The following is a 19,139-nucleotide window of genomic DNA, read 5'->3' as shown; positions in this document are numbered from 1 at the left end:
CTTGTGGTTTTCCCTTATACTTAAATTGTTCAGCATTTTAAAATTAGACGTAGAAGGAACATAAAAATATTTTTATAATGCCTGAGCCCTCTAAAAATCTCAACTTGGTCTTGGATATTTAAAGAAATAACTTCAGGAATGTTAGAAAAGACCTCATAAATGGAATAAGATTTGGGTCCTTGGAAAAAAAGTAGGATTCAAATGAGGAGAGAAAATGAAGGAAGGTATTCCAGGCCAAAGGAACTTGAATAGTGCTGGTCAGTAGACAGCGTTGAGGTACCATTATCGCTAGGAACGATCAATTAACATGAGGGGAGGGGAGGTCCTCTATCAGTCTAGCTTCGCCTGATTTAGAGAAACCAGGTCTATCTTTCCTGGTGAACTGTGAGAACCTCAAGGCAAGGACCATAGTCAACCTTTAGCTCCAGTAGTATCTGTCCAATTGTGTCTACTCAGGTTTGGAGAATTGAATAAAATTGAATGTGTGCATCCATTCGTATACAGTATATGTGACATATCTATACCTATCTACGGTATACATTACAACAAGCGGAAACTTTTTAATCATATCTTGACTTCGAAAACCATGTATTGTCAGACTGAGATGGGAGGAAGGTGAATGCTCTTATCTGTCTAGGATTGGAATGCTTCTCACTTGTATCACAAATTAAACTTACTGGAATCTTTTCTTCTCTGTACATTTCTCCTCCTGTCACTGCCTCTTACTTTGTGTGGTAAATATATGTTTCTCCACATAATCTTCACCCCAGAAAACTGCCATTATCTATTCTATTAGCCCTACACATCTGAAGTATTGGAAAAAATGTTAGTTAAAAATTCATGGTGGCATCCTTCACAGGTTGTAGAACAAATTCTGATAATGTTTATTATTTCCAACATCTAGAAGGCTGTTATTTACTATCTGTGCAGTTGTAGAAGGGGAAAAAGTTATATCACTACCTTGCTGTATTTCTTATAAACAATAAAAAAGTAGCATGGAGGGTCACAATTCTATCACTTTTCTCATAAAAGCTGGAATTCATGAACATGGTGATTAGAAGAATTTATTTTTCTCTAGGTAGAACTCGATTGAAATTAGATTGAATCAAAATGATGGTCCTCAAGACATTTGCTGCCATTTGGAAGGACACTGACTTTTTTTTTAATTCTAGGGAAATAAAAAAATCTTAGCTTTTCAGATACCAATCCAGACTAGTTACTAGTGATTGATCACTAATCAGTCATAACACTCTTGCTTAGTCTGGCTACCACCTCTGAATCCTCAGTCCAGCACTCCAGCAGCCAGGACCCATGAATTGGGGTTTATATGAGGTGAAACTATTTCCTTTTCCTATTATATCTGAAGAACCTCACCTGTAACAGTTTAAAAAGCAAAATATATAATCCTATAATATTTGCAGAGATATCAGTGCCCTTTTAAGTTCTGATTAGTGCTACTAATCCCTATAAACAATTTCAACACTTTGCTGGAAAACAGTGAAATCTAATTAACTGTATTCTAGAAGGGACTGTGGCTCTTAATAGCTTAGCAACTCAGAGGATTCATCAAGAGTAAAAAGAAACATACAAAGTTCCCTTGGCCCCCTTAATAAGCATAATATTGATGAAGGAAAAAGGAAATGAGGCAAAAATTGACAAAGTAAATATTGTGAGTTTGGGAGTCAGATAATATAACTATGGGAAAATCAAAACACATTTACTTTTTGAGGCAAGACAGTCAAATACAAAGTAAACAAACAAATATAGGACCAAGAAAAGGCAAATATACAGGATGCATGCTCCAGCCCCTGCCCACACCCATAGCAGACAACACTTGCCATTCACAGCACTGTCATGCTGAGCTCAGATGCAACCTTAGAAAGTCCAACACAGCAGTCCATGCAGCCAGTGATACAACTGGTACATGAGATGAGGCTTTGCTGTCATTTCCAGTCTTATCTCTGTTGCCAAACTCCAGACTTTATTTGGATCTGACCAGTTTTTCCATTAATGCCCTCTTTCTTTTTCAATCCAGGACATACATTGTATTTAGTTGTCGCATTTCCCATCTCCGCTGGCCTGTGACAATTTCTCACTCTTTGCTTCTCTTTCATGACCTTGATGGTCTTGAGGAGTGCTGGCCAGGTATCCTGCAGAATGACTCCTGATCTTGGTTTGTCTGGTGCTTTTCTCATGTTTAAACGGGGGCTATGGGTTTTTGGAAAGAACACCATGGAGAAGTGCCCTTCTCATTACATCATATCAGAGTATATCATATCCACATGACATCACTGGGGATGTAAACCTTCATCACTTGGTTAAGGTAGTGCTTGCCAGGATTCTCCTCTCCAAAGGTACTATTTTTTCCTTTCTCTACTCTATTTTTTACAATGGTTAGTCATTAAGTCTAGCCTACCCTCAAGTATGGGGAATTAAGCTCCAATTCCTGGAGGCGGGAATATGTACTTGTATTTTTTGGAATTCTTCTTTAAGGAAGATTTGTGCCTTCAGTACTTATTTATTCAACAATTTATATGTGTATACACTTATGACTCAGTCCTGAGAGGACAGTAGCCTCTTGTTTTGGGGAAGTTACCTTTATAAAAGTGCAGCTGATGCTTATTTATTTTTTTAATTAATTTTTATTGGAGTATTGTTGCTTTACAATGTTATGTTAGTTTCTGCTGTACAGCAAAATGAATCAACTATACATATACATATACCCCCTCTTTTTTGGATTTCCTTCCCATTTAGGTCACCACAGAGCACTGAGTAGAGTTCCCTGTGCTATGCAGGGGGTTCTCATTAGTTATCTATTTTATACACAGTAGTGTATATATGTCAATCCCAATCTCCCAATTCATCCCACCTACCCCCTTACCCCCTTGGTATCCATAAGTTTGTTCTCTATGTCTGTGTCTCTATTTCTGCTTTGCAAATAAGTTCATCTGTATCATTTTTCTAGATTCCACATACAAGCGATATTATACAGTATTTATTTTTGCTGATGCTTATTTATATTATTTATTTATGTCAGTATGGACTCATGGATATTTATTTTATTTTCTGGGTTATAATCCAATACTATGTTATTTGTTTCACTGCTCAGATTGTCCCAGCTTTTGCAGTCATTGTCATTGGGAGCTCTTTCAGTTAGCGTCTCTTTTATCAGACTGCTTTCCTTTCTCCTGTATGGACTGGATACATCTCTTTGAAAGGTGATGGGGAAATACAATCTGTCTTGTGAAGTATAGATAAGGTTTTAGTCAATAAATAGTCTCTACTGCGGGCAAATAAAGCTTTTTAATATGAAGGGCACCCGTAGAAGTGTTATTTACTTTTCAGCTGAGAATAATAAAAATGAACTTTATGAAGTGCCTGTCATTTAAGCTAGCTGGTGCTTGAGGTTGTATTAGCAAATTTTTTTAAGTGAATTGACTTTCTTTTGATCCAGCTTAATGACACAACTGAAGTACTCAATTCATCAGAGAAGATCTGGGCTCCTTCCTGTGCTGTGCACACATTTTTCTTTTAAATCTTCTGCAGTGCAGTGTGCCTTTGTACCAGACTCAAGGAAATGAGCATTTAAGCTGCCTGCAGACCTAAGGTTTCCTACTGAGCTTCCACCTTGGAAAGTATTGCTGTCTCAGACCACTTGGCTCTGCTCCAACCACCTCCAAGGGCATGTATATAAGAGGGAGGTTTGCAGGTACATATTTTGGGGGGTTTTTGCTCAACCTACTTTAGGTTGAGAAGCAAGAAATAGTGTGTTGCGGGGCTTCCCTGATGGTGCAGTGGTTAAGAATCTGCCTGCCAATGCAGGGGACACGGGTTCGAGCCCTGGTCCGGGAAGATCCCACATGCCGTGGAGCAACTAAGCCCGTGCGCCACAACTACTGAGCCCACGTGCTACAACTACTGAAGCCCGTGTGCCTGGAGCCTGTGCTCCACAACAAGAGAAGCCACCGCAATGAGAAGCCCACGCAACGCAATGAAGAGTTGCCCCCGCTCGCTGCAACTAGAGAAAGCACGTGTGCAGCAACAAAGACCCAATGCAGCCAAAAATAAATAAAATAAATAAATTTATTAAAAAAAAGAAAAAAGAAATAGTGTGTTCATAGCTCCTGTCAATGCGTATATCTGGAGTCCCCATCTCCTTCATGGCAAATTTCAGGATTTCTTTGAGTGCCCGAAGGGCACACTTCTTGAAACCGACTCCACGGATGCCTTGTGAACATTAATAGTGTATTCTCTGGTCACCACCTTGTTGATGGTGGACTGACCCTTGTTCTCGGCACCCTCCTATGCAGGAGCCATCCTGCTGGTCTGGGGTTGAAAAAGAAGGGCACAAGGGATTGTGGGAGAAGGAAAGCAACATCCTAACCTACCCTTTGATAGGAAGAGAAGTTCTTACCATATATGCTGAGAGGTTCTACCTGGAGGAATGTGTATATTGCTAGGAGTTCTTGCTCTATGGGGCTATATCGGGTTTCTGCCCCCTTTTAGAGCTGGGACAAATATCTTAGGGGTATTCTGTTGTCTTTGCCACAGTGCCCAACCCATACCTTCCAGGGCTACAGGCACATCTAACACCAGTGGTAGCCCTGCTTGAGAGATGCCCAGAGCTTTAATCAGCTTCGCTAGTATTTTTGCCTTCTCAAAGGTGGCTTGCTGCTCTGATCCATGTCCCATGCATGTCCTTTCTTTACCAGGCAGTATAGGGATGGCAGCACTGTGCCAGGTGGGAAGTAAAAACCTCCAAAACCCCCAAATCCCTATAAAAACTTGAATTCCTTTCATGTTCTTAGGGGTTGGATCGGTTTGTACATTATCAGTCAAAGCTTCTGGGACAATATACATCTTACCCAAACAAATGGCTCCCAAAAACTTGATGGCAGTGCCTGGGTCTTGAATTTTCTGTGGATTCATTGTCCATCACCTCCACAGAGGTTCCAGCAAAGTCTGCAGAGTGTCTTGCAGCAAAGGCAAGTCCTCATGTGTTAACATTATATCATCAATGTAATGGGCCCATTCTGTTGATGTGGGGAGAACGCCCAATTTGCAACGTCGAAGGGAACTTCCTGACTATAATGGTTTGCCCTCTGTAACCATCGGTGGGATCAAACAGCAGGGGTATTTCATCCATTTCAATGTCAATCACCATAACATCCTCTTCTTCATTCAAATCCCTTTCCCAGGGATTCCACCTCTTAGCATCCCAGTTAGGCTTTGTCCCATGCTTAGACCTTAATCCTAAGCAGCTTGTGCCCTCCTAGCTTTGCAAACCAGCGCACTAAAGTCTCTAACTTCTTACTCTGCTCTCCCACTTTGTCTGCCAGCCCGGAAGCTAGCAGACTAGTGGACACTGCACACCCTTCTCCAACCTCAGCTCTTCTTCCAACTTCTACTTGAGCTTCCGTCTCTAGCTGGGCATAGTGGCCAGTGAACTGCCCACAGTAGAGACTAGCCCACTGTCAGCCCTTCATGTCCCTTCCTTGCTGCAGTGCACCATGCACAGTTCCTCAAACAAGCTCACTAAGCCAGCCAGGGTTCCAGGGAGTCCCCGGATTCACGTGGAGGACCACGAGCATCTAACATACAGGTCACCCTTCCCCACGTAGAGGTCAATGGCCAATTCGGGATTTCCCCCACAGATGCCTCTTTCCCAAAACCCACTCCTCCAGTCTCCTGACTGGCTTACCAATTGTTGGTTTGCAAATTCAGGAATTTCCGGAGTGAAATCTGAAATTGGCCTCCATACACAGAGGGCAAGGAGAGGCCAAAGATAGAGGCAGACCACTCCAGATGGGTAGGTGGGAGGTTTACTAAGCAAGGGAACTTACATATGAGTCTGGTCACAAGTGTTCATGAGATGAACAGATCTCCACACCTGTCTACCAGAATCTTTAAAGTTTATAGGGAGGCCTTAACTGGATGCAGTCACGTGTACCGTCCAGATGGTCTCAATAACACCTTAATCTCTCAAGGCTGCATCCTTGAAAACAGCTCCCACTGTGGGAACTGTGAGCAGAACATGCATTCCCAGGATGGGGGACGGAGTGAGGAGCCTCCCATTGCTCTGGTCCAGCTCACGGGCAGTCATGTCCTCTGGATGACCTCTCCCAAGATGAACATAAAACCTAAAACTATTAAGCTTCTAAGGAAAATACAAAAAAAAAGATCTTTGTGACTTTGAGGTTAGAAAAACCTTCTTTGGACACAGGAAGCTCTAATCGTAAAGAAAACATGGACCACTTAGACTTCATCAAAATTAAAGTTTTCTGCTTTATCAAAAGGCTACATAGAAAAATACAAAGGCAAACCACAGAGCGGAAGAAAATTTTCACAAAACATTGTTCTGACAAAAGAATTGTGTCCAGAATATATAAACATCTCCTGAAACTACGTACTCTGTTTCACTTGAATTTTTACAATGATAATGTTTTCCTGTTATGAGTATAGTAACCTCATAATAACCACATGTCATGTCCCAGTCGTAATTAAAATAAATAAATAAGAAAAAGAGAATAAAGCACACCACACTCTGGAATCTCCTCTCCCTCTTCCTTTGCACCCACTAAAGGTCAAATTGAGAAATGTACTACTATCCACCCTTCCTTTCCCCTGGACAGGCAAAGAAAAATCTTTATGAAGGCTGAGGAAGTGGATTTAACAAACAATTAGGAGATAAAATTAGTAATATGAAGGCAAGTTGTCACTCCTGAAATAACAAAAAGAAACTGGCGCATACTGAGGGTTTTTCTCATGATTTGAAGAAATTGGGGCAAAAAGAAAACAATCAAAGAAGAGATGAAAGAATATTTATAGCAAGTTATCTAAAACCAATAGAAGACTAGATAAGAAGGTAAAATTCAAAAGGAGTTGAGTGTGCTCATAACTCTGGTGACTGGTGCTCTGACCATCACTGGGATAATATAAATCAGAGGCTATGAAGCATCTCGGTAAATGGAAGCAGCATACACTGAGCTGTTTGGCTTAGAGTGATTCTCTCCTATTCATAATTCTAACGAAAAACTATTTAAATATGGCTTTGGACTGCACTGGTATTTTCCATGTCATAATTAGAGCAGAAACTGAAAGTTACAAACCCCCCAAGATGTTCCTGCATCAACTCCTGATAGGATATGTCTGGTTTTAGCTACAATTACTGCAGTTAATTTTCCATTCCAGGGGACTAATGAAATTTGGTGTGTTGCTATCACTATTTGCCTTGGTTCTGCAGAATGTGTTTTGACTGAAGTGTTATTAGAGTCCCTCCCCCAGCACTACGTGAGAAGCTAAAGATGCTTGAGAGATTTTCAGGTGCTATGTAACAAGCTCTGTTCTAATTAGAAATCATACTACCTCCTAAGGAGTTGGTAGTGATTATCAACTGTGTTATTTTCTTAAAAAGGTAAAAGGAAGCCAAGACAATTGAGGTTGGGTCATTTCCTGAGTATGGCTGTATCTCTGGCCCCTTCACCGCCCCCAACATGATCCCTTAAATTGCTCAGGGAATTCTACTTACCTGGTGTCCCAAGGCCCCACTGACTGACTCGAGCCTCCTCCTTACGGCTTTCCTGCTTCCTCTTTTACATTTCACCCACTCCACAAATGCTCCCCATCCCAATACAAAGGATACTGAATGTAGCAGTAAAGAAAACTATGAACAGCCTGGTTTAAAAAGACAACCTCTCATCTTAAAAAGAAAACAACCCTGACTCCACATTTCCCTCCACATCCACCAACTTATTTTTCTGCTCCCCTTTTCAGTAAACTCCACCACGGCACCAGATGACTCTTGTCAAGGTCATGGATGTTCACCCGGATTGCCCAGCCCATCTACAGTCTGTCAGCAGTGCTTACACAGTGGATCACGCTCTCTTACTTAATACGCTTCCTTCACATGGTCGTGGCATGGAATTCTCTCTCCTCGTTCTCCTCCACCTCAGGAGCTTTTCTTGTCCTCTGATCTGCAGGTTCCTCCTTACCTACCTGATTTTTTAAACAGTGAAGAGCTCCAAAGCCCAGTCCTCCACACTTGTTCAATTTATCATCACCCCCCCAGGGGACCTTACCCAGCCGTCTGAAAGAATGTGTTACAGGTGTTGCTATGGAACAAACTTCAAGATATATTGTTAAATGAAAACAGATGAAAGATGGCAAGTTGGATGTGTGCAGGAGTTTAGGGTGGCTGACGATACAAGGATACAAAACGTCTACTCTGAAAGGCTCAGGCACAAATAAACCAGGAAGTCACATTAAAGAGCTGACAATGCAGTCCCCTCAAACTGTAATGTTTTTACTAATTTAACTAGAAATTAAATTTAATTTAAAGCTAAAAAGATGAATCAGGCATACATCCTACCCTCCAGAAATGTATAGTCGGCTGAGGGGAATGAAAAATAAAGTTACAAAATAAGGAGCAAAATGGTGTCACCAGAGAAATGACAAGTAGGAGTTATGGGAGCTCAGCTAAATAGAGCAGCTTTTAAAAGCTCTATGAAGCTGAAATGACTCTGATTTTTTTTTTTACTGCACACTTTCAAAATTAATGCATTTCCTAATTGCCTCTATAATCAAGTTGAAATTTCTAAAGTTATCTGTCCCTTATTCATGCTACTATATGCTCTTAATCTTACAGAGTGGAAAAGCCTTTTTACTGAGAACTACTCTATCCCACAAACCTCAAGAACCCGAGAAACACATAGCTAAGGATTAATATTTGGAGAAAAAAACAACTTTATTTCATTTTATTAAACAGAAAGGGGTCAAAATGGAGAGATAAAGACATAAGACACCAGGAAAAATGTAGAGAAGTTGCCCCAAGCAGCTAGTAGATGGCTTAGCTGGGATCTGAACCCATGTCTGTCTGATTCCAGAGCCCATATTCTTTCAGTTTTATAGCCTGGTCTCAAATATACATGCACATTTAAACTCATTATAAAAGGAGGGAAAGGTACCAGCGGAGAAAAAAATATTCCATTTACAAGAAAGAAGGAGTTGTTGATGGCACAAGTCCCCTGAAAGAACTAGGGAAACACAAGACATTCAAAAGTGGACTTTTGAAGTACATCCAGGAACTTCCCTGGCCGTCCAGTGGTTAAGACTCCGTGCTCCCACTGCAGGGGGCATGGGTTCGATCCCTGGTTGGGGAAACTAAGATCCCACATGCGGTGCCATGCAGCCAAAAAAAGGAGGAAAAAAAGTAGGTACATCCACAGAAACAATGTAAAACATCATAGAAACAGAGATGCAGAAGAAAGATACAGACTATCTTAAAAATAATTGCCTCATTTCTGATCTTTAGGGAAATCATCATTATTTTCTTTCATTTTCTGTGTCTAAAAGATAAATGATCCTCATTTACCCTCTCTTGGTTTTTGCCCTATAAACAGGAGAAATTAAATTTAGAGCTAAATCTCATCCAGGCTGGAGATTTTGTTTCCTGCCCACTGCCTTCCAGTTTCCACTTCATCCAAAGACCTCTACCCACCTTCACTCCCATTTCACACATGTCTCGGCTGCTCTTGCCCTCATCCTCTGCTGAAGTCATTATGTCTGTTGGGCCTAATCCACAACAATCTATGTCCCTTCTTAAAACTGCTGAAACACCAGTATTTCTTTGAGGTTTTCCTGGACCTAATGTCATAGAGTCAAATCAGAGGATTTGATCTGTGTTCTAACCAATAGTCATTAGCCATGAATATTCCTATGCAGATTTTGATTGACTTATTCTCATGAATATACACTTGTATTTGACTTTACTTTTTAAAAATTCCTTACAGCTATGCATTCAGTAAATGTCACTGACTATCTCATTGACTGCCCAGCTCAATGACAGTGTTCCAGTAGACAGGTGACAAGACAGATAGGTAGTTAGAAAGATGATAGATAGATAGATGGATAGATAAACACAAATGTTAACCAAAACTAAACACATTTTAAAAAATATAGAGATCTTTGAGCTTGGTGATAATTCTGTTTCACAGTCAATTTACTGTATTACTCTGAGAACAATTTGCCATAAACATCAAAGTAACGTTATATGCTTTTTTCTCTCTTTTCTCCAGAGAAATGCACAGTGGGATATGTAAAATGTCAGAAATAATTAGACGAAATTGCACAATCCCATTGTGACACTAAAATATCTGTGAAGTTAAATATTTGCTGTGAAACTTTAAAATCTGGTTTGAAGGCTTCTTATTATAAACAATATAATTTTTCCTTTAATGTAATGGTCCCAGAATTTTTAAAGCGTGATATTATGTGAATATATGTCTCCAAGTGTAAAAAGCCTTATAAATGTAAATGAGACAGTAATTTGGGTGGCAAGATAGACTTAAAATTTGATAATGTCTTCCTCATAAAGAGTTTGGGAACTTTAAAAAAAAGTAGCATCTGAATAATAATGTAAAGATGAAGTTTATTAGTGAATATAACAAAAAAGAAACAGACTTACAGATATAGAGAACAAACTAGTGGTTACCAGTGGGGAGAGGGAAGGGAGGAGGGGCTGTATGGGGGTAGAGGATTAAGAAGTATACATAATAGATTGTATTATGTATAGAATCTATTATGTATAAAATAAGCTACAAAGATATATTGTACAGCACAGGGACTATAGCCAATACTTTATAGTAACTATAAATAGAGTATAACCTTTAAAAATTGTGAATCATGGGACTTCCCTGGAGGTCCAGTGGTTAAGACTCCACGCTTCCACTACAACGGGCACGGGTTCAATCCCTGGTCAGGGAAAAAAGATCCCACATGCCGCACTGACAAAAAAAAAAAATTGTGAATCACTATATTGTACACCTCTATCTTATATAATATTGTACATCAACTATACTTCAATTTTTAAAAAAGATGATGATTACATTCAAAGAAGAAAAAAATTATATCAAAAATATGTAAAGATTTTATGAATACCAAAATACTGTCATTTTGTCTTCCAGGTAAAAGAATATGGCTTTTTTTTTTAATATCTTTATTGGAGTATAATTTCTTTACAATGGTGTATTAGTTTCTGCTGTATAACAAAGTGAATCAGTTATACATATACATATATCCCCATATCTCCTCCTTCTTGCGTCTCCCTCCCACCCTCCCTATCCCACCCCTATGTGGCTGCTTCCCACTAGCTATCTATTTTACATTTGGTAGTGTATATATGTCCATGAAGAATATGGCTTTTTCATTCATTAACCAGTAGCATACTATTTTCCAGGAACCCTCCATTCAGAAGAAATGCTGTGGTGCTTCCCTTTACCCACACGAAATGGAACCCAAGACACTATGCAGCTGAAGAAAAAATTACCGCCTCCTTACAAATGAGAGATTTTCAAGTCTACATAGTTTCCAACTGCAGGAAAATAACCATCAGCTTCTCCACAGTGTAGATTAGAACAGGGGAAAATGAACATTACTAACTGTACCCCAGAAGCCAGTGTGGCTGTGAGACCCAAGACCATCACTGAGAAGATGCTCATTTCCATGACTCTGGTGCTCATCACCACCCTGACCATGCTGCTAAACTCGGCCGTGATCATGGCCATCTGCACCACCAAGAAGCTCCACCAGCCTGCCAACTACCTGATCTGTTCTCTGGCTGTGACGGACCTCCTGGTGGCTGTGCTCGTCATGCCCTTGAGCATCATGTACATCGTCATGGACAGCTGGAAGCTGGGGTACTTCATCTGCGAGGTGTGGCTGAGTGTGGACATGACCTGCTGCACCTGCTCCATCCTTCATCTCTGTGTGATTGCCCTGGACAGGTACTGGGCCATCACCAACGCTATTGAGTATGCCAGGAAGAGGACCGCCAAGAGGGCCGGGCTGATGATCCTCACGGTCTGGACCATCTCCATCTTCATCTCCATGCCCCCTCTGTTCTGGAGGAGCCACCGCCAACTCAGCCTGCCCCCTAGTCAGTGCACCATCCAGCACGACCACATCATCTACACCATTTACTCCACACTTGGGGCATTTTACATCCCCTTGACTTTGATACTGATTCTCTATTACCGGATTTACCGTGCAGCCAAGAGCCTTTACCAGAAAAGAGGATCAAGCCGGCACTTAAGCAACAGAAGCACGGATAGCCAAAATTCGTTCGCCAGTTGTAAACTGACACAGACTTTCTGTGTGTCTGACTTCTCCACCTCAGACCCTCCCACAGAGTTTGAAAAGATCCACACCTCCATCAGGATCCCTCCCTTTGCCCGTGACCTAGATAACCCGGGAGAACGCCAGCAAATCTCCAGTACCAGGGAGCGCAAGGCAGCACGCATCCTCGGACTGATTTTGGGTGCATTCATCTTGTCCTGGCTGCCATTCTTCATCAAAGAGCTGATTGTAGGTCTGAGCATCTACACCGTGTCCTCTGAAGTGGCCGATTTTTTGACATGGCTTGGTTATGTTAATTCTCTGATCAACCCTCTGCTCTACACAAGTTTTAATGAAGACTTTAAGCTGGCTTTTAAAAAGCTTATTCGGTGCCGAGAACATACTTAGATTGTAAAAAGCCAGAAGGCATGACTTTTACCAGCCTCGTGAGTGCACGGGGGTAAGGGGTGCAACTTATTAATTCTTGAACATAGTTGGTTCAGGAGGTTTGTAAGTATGTGTGGTCTTGGTTTTTGTTTGTTTGTTTGTTTTCTGTTTTGTTTGAGGCTTGTTATTGTGTGTGCTGTTTTCTACCTCTGGTCTTATTTGTGGTACCTAATTGCAAATAAACACTATCATACAAAAACAGAAATTTCACAGCAGTAATAATAAGGTAAAATAGTAAATACTTTTTACTTTTTTAGCCATTTCAGTTAACCCTGCAATTAAAGAATACCAAAATAAATCTTCATTTGGAGAATTTCTTATTACTTATAAATCAAATATCTGATAACTTGCCCTGGTGTGTGGCATTAATTCTGAGCATATGGATCCAGATGCTTACCAATTCCAGTGGAAATTGCATGACCACATAAAGCAGTAAAAGAAAAAAAAGTGGTGTGCTGTCATCTACTGCTTGCAGACCTGATCTAAAGCCACTTATTATGATTACATGGCCCACTCCTTTCCAGCACAGATAGTACAGCTGGCATGTCTTCTTAGTTCATGATTAAATACACATCCTCATTCTCTAAAGAGAACTTGGAATGAATGTACTGGCACTTTCCTAGGTCTTTGACTATGAATATGAAACATAAGCAAATAATATTATAAAACAATCATGGAAATTGGTCATTTTGTTGCTATTTAACCTGACAGACACATTGGGCCTCCTCCAGTTCTAAGAAGTGTCCCAGCTAAGCCTCGAGTACACTCTCCCATTCTAGCAGGATTAAGGTGTGAGTACAAGTCTAATTTGGAGAATTTTTAAAGCAGCATTAAGCTGCTGAACCCATTAAGGGGTGCAGGGGGGATCAAATGAGAGAATATATTACCTGAAGAACTTTGTTGGAGACTGTTGCTCATTACGTTACCAGCTGTGCACTTGGAAAAAAAATTAAAAATTGAAAATCTGTGTTTACAGCAAAGGCCACCCACTAGCAAATGAGTATGAAATTGTGTCTCCTGGAATCCCTATAGCTTCCATACTGGACTGCAGACTGGGGCCAGGAGGCTGCAGGCGGGACCCAAGGCCACACGGTGCGTGGCCAACTTGGACTGATGGCTCTGGTCATATGGTGGAGCTCGTCACTAAGTCAAGAGTGATGACAGAAGGGACTGAAAGTGTGTAACTTCTTGGACACTCCTCAGTAAGTGACTGTTCTAGACCTCTGCTCCTCACCTCTCATCCACAGCCTCTCCCACCTCTTCACTCCCCCCAGATCACGTCTCTTCTTTGTTTGTTGAGAAGACATTGCTTTGCCCCCTGCCCGCTTCCACCTCCATGTTTTACCCCTTAATTCTATCCCCTCTCAAATTTTCTGTAATCTTGCTACTTTCCTCTCTCTCTCTCTCTCTTTCTCTCCCTCCCTCCCACCATCCCTTCCTCTCCCCACTCTTCTTTAATCTCACCCATCAGTTTGCTCAAGTCTGTTAGACATTAGAACCAACATACTCTGGCCCTACTTCCCCTTCCAGCTCCTGCTCCATCTCATTCCACACTCTCCCATCTGAGTCTCCCCAGTCATCAACCTGCTCGTTCTACCTCCACTTCTCCCCTTCCACTAACTTTTCTCTCCTTTGCCATCTGGGTATGCCCCTCCCAGTTCCCCCAAAACTGATCTCCCAAAGGATATCAGCGACTTGCCAATGGGCAAATCCAGTGTCCTTTCCTCTGTTCTTATCTACTTCCCACTCTCATCAGTTAAAACAGCTAACCACCCCTTTCTTGTTTAAGCCCATGCCTTCCAGGATCCCTTTACTAACCTGGTTCTCCAGCTACCTTCTCATTCTTTGCCTCCTTTTCTTCATCCTAGGGGTTTATTCTCAGCTCTCACCTCCTGTATATTCATACTCCACCCCAACGTCCATCATTTCCACAAATAGTTCTATGCCTGAGGCTCTAAAATGTGTGTCTTTAATTCTGATCTCTCTCTTTCTCAAACCCTAGACCCATGAATTATGTCTGGTGAACATCTCCCTACTAACACTCTATTGGTGCCTCAAACACAGCCTTTCTAAACTGAACTCATGATCATTTCCCACACTCATACCTTCTCCTTTTCCACCTTCTCAATCTCAGATAACAGGATTACTATGCTTTTTATCATTCACATTAGGTAAATGAGATTCTCTCTCTTTGTGGCTTGTCTCTCACATCCAGATAGTATAAAAGTCTTATCCATTTACCTCTGTAGCAATGTTTGTATATGCACCCCTCTTCTCCAATAACTTGGTCCTCTGCCCTGGACCAATCTTCTTATCTGATCCACCTACCTCTGGACCCCTCACCTGCAACTCTGCCCCTGCACACCTGCCAGATACATATTCCTAGAACAGTGGTTCTCAAAGCAACATCTCCAGACCAGCATCGTCAGTATCACCTGGGAACTTGTTAGAAATGCAAAGTCTAGGGCCCCACTGAAGACCTACCACGTCAGAAATTCTAAGGCGGGGGGGGGGCATCCACCTCTATCTTAACAAGCCCTCCAGGAGATTCTGGTGCATGCTAAAGCCTGAGATTCAGTCTCCTAGAATGTCCTGTTGATTTCTAACTTCAGTGCTCAAAATCCCTTAGTATTTTCCCACCAGTACAAAATAAATTAAAATTCCTAAATATAACATTCAAGGCTTCTTCACTATGTGGCCTCAAACCACATTTCCAGAATTAAGTCTCAGCACTTCGTCTCACCCACCTCATATTCCAGAAAAGTCTGGAGATTTCCTGTTTTCTGAGCTCCCCTAACATTTGTCCCCACTGCTCCAGAAACCTGACCCCCTGGCTTCCCATCTTTCTTCTCCCTGTCCTTCATCATGGAGTGCCAATGCAATCTCTTCTGCAAAGCCTTCCTGAGGTCCTCTTTCCTTCTCTGTCATGTGAAAGTCCTCTCTCCCAGCTCTATGCTCCCATAGAACCTCACTGGGATCTCTATTATTATATGCATCCTATCTTGTAGTGCATTTGTTTGTATATTTCTTCTGTCTGCTATAGTAGATTGTGAGCTCCTTGAGGGCAGAAACTGTGTCTGTTTCATCTCTGTATCCCCAGGGCCTCCTAGAGTGTTTTACACACAGTAGGCACTCAATAAATGTTCCCAGAAAAGAAATGTAAATGTGCAATGTTCTCTCCGTGAGAAAACCAAACTTTTAAAATCCCATGATGTAATAACACACTTCCTTTTTCTTTAAAACTTACCCTATCATTCCCATCTTTGTTCAAAAACTGCTAGGAATGCTTCCACATGGAAAGAAAATGGATTTCTCTCTCCACTGAATATATGAACGTCCTTTACTGGTTAGGATTCAAGCTAAGCTGCTCTCAAAGAAGAGACCCCCAAGTATAGTAGTTCAAACAAGATAGTTTCTTTCTCTCTCACATGACAGTCAAGAGGTAGGAGGGCAGCCCAGAGTGAGCAGGAGACACTGCTCCACGATGTTCTCCAGGGACTCAGGTCCTTCCATTTTGTGGCTCTGCCGTCCCCTCAAGGCTTGTCCTCATCTGCATGGCCAAAGCTGACTCACCATCACATCCACGTTCCAGTCCATAGAACAGAGGAGAGAGAAATGGAGAGCAATTTCCTTTTAAGGAAGTCATGTGTTAATTGTACACATTTACCTCTCCTTATAGTCCATTGACAATAACTTGGTCACACGGCCACACCAAGCTATAAAAGAGAATAAGAGGGTGAATCTCTAGTTGGGCAACCATGTGCCTTGCTAAAAGTGAGAACTTTATAATAAAAGGAAGCAGGAGAGAATGGATACAAGGGGCTAATGAGCAGTCTTTTCCACAAGGGGATATTGGTTTCTGTATGTGCAGCTCAAATATTACAAGGCAAATCAGACAGCTGTCCAGCTAATGGTGATCTATGTACCAGGATGTTGAGATTTAAATTACAGGTGATTTAACTGAGATTGTACCTATGCTGAAAATCTAGTATTTATCACGACTGTAATATCTATAATATCTAAAAGCTATATGGGCAACTCACTTGCTTTCTTATCACCCCCCATATGTCATCATTGAAAATTCTTGGCGATTATAAGAGTTTAAAAATTTTAAGAGTCTAAAGAAATAAAAAACAAAGAAGCAGAAGCATAACTAATTTTCACTTACTCATTTTCACTAACTAGATAAATTTCATTTATTATTTACTAGATAAATCCTAATTAAATATATTTTCTCATACCTACCCACCTCTGCCCTTAGCAAAGAATCTATATATGTTTCCTAGTATAAATCAAACCTGTTAAAAAAAATTCTGTTGTTTGGTTTACTCATTTAACTGATAGGGCTAGCTGCTATTGACCACTATTGCCCCTTTAAATTAAAGCCTGAGTGAAGTAACAGTACCTTCTGATATGGTCGGTGTTTCTAGGGTAAACATTAGCAGATTAAAAGTAAAACCCAGGGGTGACATTTCAATCACCTCCATTAACTAATAAATTAGGACTTCCTGGTTTGTGTACTTGGTAAAAGAATTCTTGGACATGTCACTCCCTTGGAGACCTGGTAGATGCTTTGGTTGTAACTGGTGTCGGTAAGTACCCCTAGTAGCACTGCTACTACTATCTGCTTTGAATAACTGTATAGGCTTTCCACACTTATGAGCTTCAGTTTGCAAACTCTGATAATTGTGTACAAGGTCAGCTGCAGAGCAACATCCAGCAACTAACTGCTGGTTTCCTGCACAAGTCATTTTAGTTTCGACCATCACGTTGATCTTAGTCTACTCATGTGCGTTTGCTTATTTGCTGTGTTTGCTTAATTTTTAAGGCCTTCTACACATAACTTCATTATGTACAGTATTTACAGAAACAGTGAGAACATTAGAAAAAAACAGCAAAAAAGGAGTATATGACTACAATAGAAATACAAATAAAGGTAATTTTTAAATTAAAAGTGATGAGACAGTGACAACCATTGCATATGAGAATGGGATGAAATCTTTTTCGGTTTACAAGGGCCACCAAGAGCAACATGTGAAAAGGCACTGTGCCTAAAATTATCAACTATAATCAGCAGGAAATAAGGAAAAGTGATTAATGAGATGGGAACATGTCTGAGCATCACACAGTGGTTCTAAGAGGTATTTGGGAATGTGTGTGAGCACATTTAGTTATCTCAGTAGAGAACACCAGTGGCGTTTTGTAGTAGGAGACAAGGAGGCTAAATCCTGCAATTAGAAAAAAGCCAGGACTTCCCTGGTGGTCCAGCAGTTAAGTCTCCACGCCCTCAGTGCAGGGGGCCTCGGTTCGATCCCTGGTCAGGGAACTAGATCCCACATGCTGCAACTAAAGATCCTGTGTGCTGCAACTAAGACCCGGCGCAGCCAAATAAATAAATAAATATTTTTTAAAAAATAAAAGCCAGTCCCACTCAATAAAGAACTGCCTCACCCAGAATACCATTACCACCATTATCACCACCTGTGGAAAACCCCAGGTGTATCAGCATCAGCGCGGGGATGCTCAGGAGCCTAATGTTAATTCCGGTGTTGGCTTGGGGATATTTGAGAACTTAAAGACTACGCATGGTGAAAGTGCTGCCTATGAACTTTTATTGTAAGCCATGGAGGGTTTCAAAGGCTCGAGACTAATTTGAATCTGCCAATATCAAAATGAGGGTCAGGCCAACACATACGGACACCACATTGGTTAAAGAGTTTCCTGGGACACTGGCAGAGATCATTAAGAAAAGGGACCCAATAAAACGTCTGTCATCAAAGAGGAGATATTGATGCTTCAAAAGGACTAACTCATATCCTTCCCTGCTGGAAATGTTTTTGAAAACTGAAGTCTCACCTAAGTCACCTCAGGCTTAGAATTAAAAGACAATCTCAGACACCTGTCAGTAGGAAGAACAGCTATTTCAAATGGTAGAAAGGAAGATACTGGATGTTCCTGGGACCCTTAAATCATCCAGGATCCTTAAATTATCCTCCTTTTGCCCCATAAACCCTGGGGAATTCACAGCAGGCTTCAGCCTTGCCATAAAAAAGGGTTGAAATTACTCCCTTCATAATAGAAGGGAATCACTCTGAGGGGAGAATCTTCAGGAAAGTAATCTGTTGGCTCCCTGGAAGCTCCCAGCACCCAGCACAGAGGGTGGTACGTAGTAGCATTCAATTTATATAATTTATATGTCTGTTGAATTTAATTGAAATGAACACATTGATTACAGACTTTAAGAAATTCAGAAGCAGAAGTATGTCCTGGGTAAGGAGGGTCCCTTCTCATGCAGAAGCAGAATTGTCAAATATTTATAAAGAAAAGAAGGCATCAGGACAGTGATGATACAAAAAAAACAGCAACAAGAGGAGCTGGAAAATAAGATCAGCAAAGTCTTAGGTACTCAAAGAATATTGACTGACCATCTGCTATGAGTGTGGGTAGATTATGGAAACTTTTAATTGAAAAAGAAAAAGGTATAACAGCAATGATATGAAGAAAGCAAGAATACAGCAATGGAAAGAGTAGAGGTCAGAAGATAATATTGGTGATGGTTTTGGGTCCACAGACACCAAGTG

At 41.0% G+C, this 19,139-nt stretch overlaps 1 protein-coding gene across 1 annotated transcript in view; it reads left to right on the top strand.

The window, feature by feature from the left end:
• The window catches only part of HTR1E (5-hydroxytryptamine receptor 1E), an 84,833-nt gene extending 66,217 nt beyond the window's left edge, over nucleotides 1-18,616 (top strand). Inside the window, exon 2 of the mRNA XM_082405994.1 lies at nucleotides 11,234-18,616. Coding sequence (XP_082262120.1) covers nucleotides 11,422-12,519 — 1,098 coding nt within the window. The 5' untranslated portion in view covers nucleotides 11,234-11,421 and the 3' untranslated portion in view covers nucleotides 12,520-18,616. The remainder of the gene's footprint in view (nucleotides 1-11,233) is intronic.
• Nucleotides 18,617-19,139: the final 523 nt, after the last annotated feature.

Source organism: Balaenoptera borealis (genome assembly GCF_965194805.1).
Source record: "Balaenoptera borealis genome assembly, chromosome: 9".
Classification (NCBI taxonomy): domain Eukaryota; kingdom Metazoa; phylum Chordata; class Mammalia; order Artiodactyla; family Balaenopteridae; genus Balaenoptera; species Balaenoptera borealis.
Note: the sequence above shows the minus strand (reverse complement) of the source record. Positions and strands in the feature narration are given on the sequence as shown.